The following is a 4,724-nucleotide window of genomic DNA, read 5'->3' as shown; positions in this document are numbered from 1 at the left end:
CTCATAATAGAGTGTCCATCAGTTCTGTTATTAGTTTATTCGGTTTTTATATTATTATTATGTTGTAACCAAACCCCAAAACAAGAAAAAGAATTGTTTAAAGCAAATTTATCAAATTGTATAATCGACAATCAAGTCGAATAACCAAATAATAATTCGGTTACCGTCACAAACCCGAACCAAATGACAGGTTTTGTTTTGTTTTTCAGTTTAAGGACTGAAAAATTGCATTACAAGCTTATTTAGTTCGACCCCGTTTAAGCTTTGCTGAACTTGAGCTTTTAGCGAGTTTGCTCGTTACACCCATGCGTGAGAAAACACATGGATGTTTGACCCCTAAAAGTCAAAACTCTAGTATGATTGTGTGATGAATGCAATATTTTTTTTCATGCTAACCTTTCTAGTATTTTTTTCATGCTTCATCAAGCTCCGCTCCAAGCATCTCTATTTTCGCAGCATAATCGATATCTATTAAGATTCAGAAATAATCATACTTTTGCTTATAATCCAATAATTCATTTTCAAAATTCAAAGTTCTATAAAGCTTTTCTTTTAAACTCACAGCTCTCCTTAAGCCTAGTCTGGTTGTTGCTATAGAAGTATATTATTCTCTCCGTGATTATTGCTTCTTAGTCAAATCCTTTTAATATCATTTATATTCCTTTTATTTGGTTTCCATATGTATAGCATGATTCTTGGCTTGACTTCCAAACTACTGTGTATATAGGGATATTTCTCCCTCATTGTAAACTGTGTATTGATTATTATCAATACAATCTTTTACATAACACTTTGTTATGGCATCAGAGTAGTAAAGATCCTCACAGTCAAATAAAAAGAAAATATAAAGAAGAATTTTAATTCGCCATGGCAGGTGGTAAAGAAGACAAACCCACGAAGGGTTACGAAGGAGACTTAGACCATGCATCTCCATATTACCTACATCCCTCAGACTATCCAAGACAGATGCACGTGAATGACGTGTTGACTGATGGAAACTATACGGATTGGGCCCAAGAAATGCTTAACTTCTTGTTTGCCAAAAACAAGACTGGCTTTGTGGACGGGACGATAAAGAAACCAGACCAAGGCTCACCTAATTTAATGGCATGGCTGAGATGCGATGCCATGATTAAGGGTTGGTTGAACACGGCTATGGAGAAAGAAATAAGGACGAGCGTAAAATACGCTGCTACAGCCCAAGGCATGTGGACTGATATGAAGGAACGATTCGGGAAGGCGAGTGCGCCTAGGGCGTACGAATTAAAACAATCACTATCCACCACAAAGCAAGAAGGTACCTCTGTCTAAGCATACTTTACCAAGCTTCGAGTAATATGGGATGAAATACAATCAGTGTTTTAAATGTGAATGCAACGGTTGTACATGTGAGGTAGGGAAGCAACTCACAGATCTAAGAGATAAGGAAAGGTTGTACGAATTTCTTCTTGGTTTGGATGCTGAATTCGAAACCATTCGAACCCAAATATTGGCTATGCAGCCAATACCCTCTCTCACGAGTGCCTTTCAATTAATGAAGGATGACGAACAACAGAGAGCTATATCGGGAGGCAAGAGATTAGTTCATGAGCCAGCAGCTTTTCAAGCGCATGTGCCTAGTAAGCGTGATCAAGGTCAGTCACTAAATCGCCCTAAGCTCAGGGATGGAAAACGAGGTGTAGGGGAACAAGTGGAGCATTGTACTTTCTGTGGTAGAGACGGGCATAAAAAAGATGAGTGTTTTAAACGCATCGGTTATCCCGAATGGTGGCCGGTAAAAGGATAATCAGAAAAAGTGAAGAGCAAGGCAGCTTGTGTGGAAGTAGAAGAAAGCCCGGTGCCCGGGTTTAACCAATGCTCAATATCTTTGTGAAGTTTTTTAGTAATAAAGATGGGACAGCGGAAGAAGAAGCAACACCCGCAGTTAACATGGCAGATAACTTTTGGTAAAAAAGGTAAATGGGTTATAGACTCGGGTGCCACCGAGTATATAATATATGATGATGCGTTATTAAAAAATAAAATAAAAAAAAATTGTGAACCACCCGTCACAATACAAAATGGTGAAACTATTGCCGTTGAAGGTAGAGGAAGTTGAGTGTTACCCAACGGCATGATGATTAAAAATGATCTACATATTCCCAAATTTAAATGCAACCTATTGTCTGTTAGTAAATTATCACAAACCTTCAATGTGTTGTCACATTTTTCCCGAATTTTTGTGTCATACAGGGCTTACATTCGAGGACATTGATTGGAGCGGGTGAATGCAAAAGTGGTTTATACAAGATGGGGATGGTGGAAACAAAGAGGCATGCTATGATGATGACTATTTGTACATGGCACAAGCGGTTGGGTCATCAATCAAACTCAAAAGTATCCTACGTTGATTTTTTTAAGAATGTTTCTTTAAGTTTGAAAGACTTTTGTGACTCATGTGTCAAAGCTAAGTTTACGAGATTTCCTTTTCCTATTAGTACCACAAAAACGAATGCTTGTTTTGACTTGTTGACTTGTAAATACCGAACACCTTCGTTCACACGGGCAAACTATTTTTTGACAATTGTTGATGACTTTAGCCGGGCCGTGTGGGTTTTTCCTCTTAAACATAAACATGAAGCAAGTGTTTGCCTCATTAATTTTCACAAAATGGTACAAGTCCAATTTGAGAAAAATATTAAACGAACACGGTGCGATAATGGGGGGAATTCACTTCAAATCACATGCATGATTTTTATGCGCAAAACGGGATTATTCTTGAAACCACATGTCCACACACACCACAACAAAACGGTGTGGTGGAACGAAAGCACCGACATTTGTTGGAAACGGCACGAGCTTTAAAATTTGAGGCTAACTTACCGACAAGATTTGGGGGGGGGGGGAATGTGTCTTAACGGCTACACATGTAATAAATAGGTTTCTATCCGAAGTGATCGAGAACAAGACTCCGTATGAAGTATTGTACAACCAAAAACCCAATTACGAACATAGAGGATTTTTGGTTGTCTTGCTTATTACAAAAATACGGAGACAAAAGGCGTAAGTTCTTGGTAAAGGGCAGACCGGGGTCTTCTTGGGCTATCCTCAAGGTATGAAGGGTTATAAAATTTATGAACCACGTCTTAATAAAATTATAACATCTAGAGATGTTAAATTTATGCAGAATATTTTTCCTTTTACTAATGAAACGCTCGAAGAAGAAGAAGTCTTTATTTTCCATCAAAGTGGGAAGAAAATATGGAAACAATAGAAATACAAATTGAGCCAACTGATGAGCTCACTAAGTCTACCACTATTCCACAACCGACATCATGCAATCAAAGTATGCAAGTTGATGATTTTGTTGAGCATGAATCAAATGTTTATTTTCAGCCTAATAATAAGGATGAAGGCCCACATGTTGAAAATGAGGAAGAGTGTAATTCTAAATATATTGGGAAGTGGGCAGATGGTGTTCATGAGCCCAACAATGAAGAAGAAACCCCCAATGAAAATAATAATGCAGCAGAAGGACATGAACCAGACGTTGAGAACATGGAGCAAAATAGCCATGATGCAAATGTACCAAGGCAGAAAAGAAATTGTGTCCGCCCCAAGCGTTCCATGAGCATTCCACCTCCAATCAAACGTTCTCAATGGTATATCCCTTAGCACATTTTATTTCCCATGATAAATTTACTAACAAGCACAAAGCTTTTTTGGCGGCCATCACCTCGCGTGATGAGCCGAAATATTATCATCAAGCCGTTCGAGATGAAAATTGGAGACATGCTATGAAGAAGGAGATCAAGGCTATTGAAGAAAATGATACTTGGGTCTTACAAACACTACCGGAAGGAATATGGGCAATCGACTCAAAGTGGGTTTATAAAATAAAGTATAAACCAAACGGGGATATAGAAAGATCCAAGGCGCGCCTTGTAGCAAAAGGTTTTACGCAAATGGAAGGTGTTGATTTTCATGAAACCTTTGCCCCGGTGGCAAAATTAGTGACTTTTTGGACTCTTCTAACCGTGGCTGTGAAACGAGGATGGCATATTCATCAGTTGGACGTAAACAATGCTTTTCTCTATGGAGATTTGCATGAGGACGTCTACATGAAAATACCACAAGGTTATGGAAAACCAAATTATAACTGAGTTGCAAACTAAAGAAATCTTTGCACGGGCTTAAGCAATCATCTAGAAATTGGTATCTAAAATTTACAAACTCTTTATCGGAAATTGGTTTTAAACAAACAGGAGCCGATCCTTCTCTATTTGTTTTCAAAACTAAGGATGCTTTCGTTGCTGCGCTCATCTATGTTGATGATGTGATTATTGTGGGAGATGACTCGAACAATATAAAGAAACTAAAGTTTTTCTTGACAACAAATTCAGCATCAAGGACCTCGGCTCTTTAAAGTTTTCTCTTGGAATTGAGGTCGCAAGGACAAAAGAGGGAATGGTGTTAAGTCAACGCAAATATACACTTGACATTCTTGAAGATACGGGAATGACAGGTTGCCGGCCGAGCCCATTCCCCATGGAACAAAATCTTAAACTTGGAAAATGTGACGAGGAGTCACGAGTTGACTCAAGCCAGTACCGAAGACTAATAGGGCGACTCCTCTATTTGCAAGCCACGAGGCCCGACATAGCTTATGCAGTTAATGTTTTGAGTCAGTTCGTTAGTCACCCGAGACAAAGCCACATGGAGGCTGCCAATAGGGTACTTCGTTA

General features: G+C 38.8%; 1 protein-coding gene across 1 annotated transcript; it reads left to right on the top strand.

Annotated features, from left to right (window-relative positions):
- The first annotated feature begins 867 nt into the window (after positions 1 to 867).
- Positions 868 to 1,786, top strand: LOC143606409 (uncharacterized). Its single transcript, XM_077082183.1, has 2 exons — positions 868 to 1,297; positions 1,398 to 1,786. Exons 1-2 carry the CDS (start codon positions 868 to 870, stop codon positions 1,784 to 1,786), a joined length of 819 nt encoding a protein of 272 aa, XP_076938298.1.
- The last annotated feature ends 2,938 nt before the right edge of the window (positions 1,787 to 4,724 follow it).

This window comes from Bidens hawaiensis, unplaced genomic scaffold (genome assembly GCF_021521415.1).
Source record: "Bidens hawaiensis isolate Kalapana, Puna unplaced genomic scaffold, B.hawaiensis_p1.1 tig00074661_1, whole genome shotgun sequence".
Classification (NCBI taxonomy): Eukaryota; Viridiplantae; Streptophyta; class Magnoliopsida; order Asterales; family Asteraceae; genus Bidens; species Bidens hawaiensis.
This window is presented reverse-complemented; position numbering and strand designations above follow the sequence as displayed.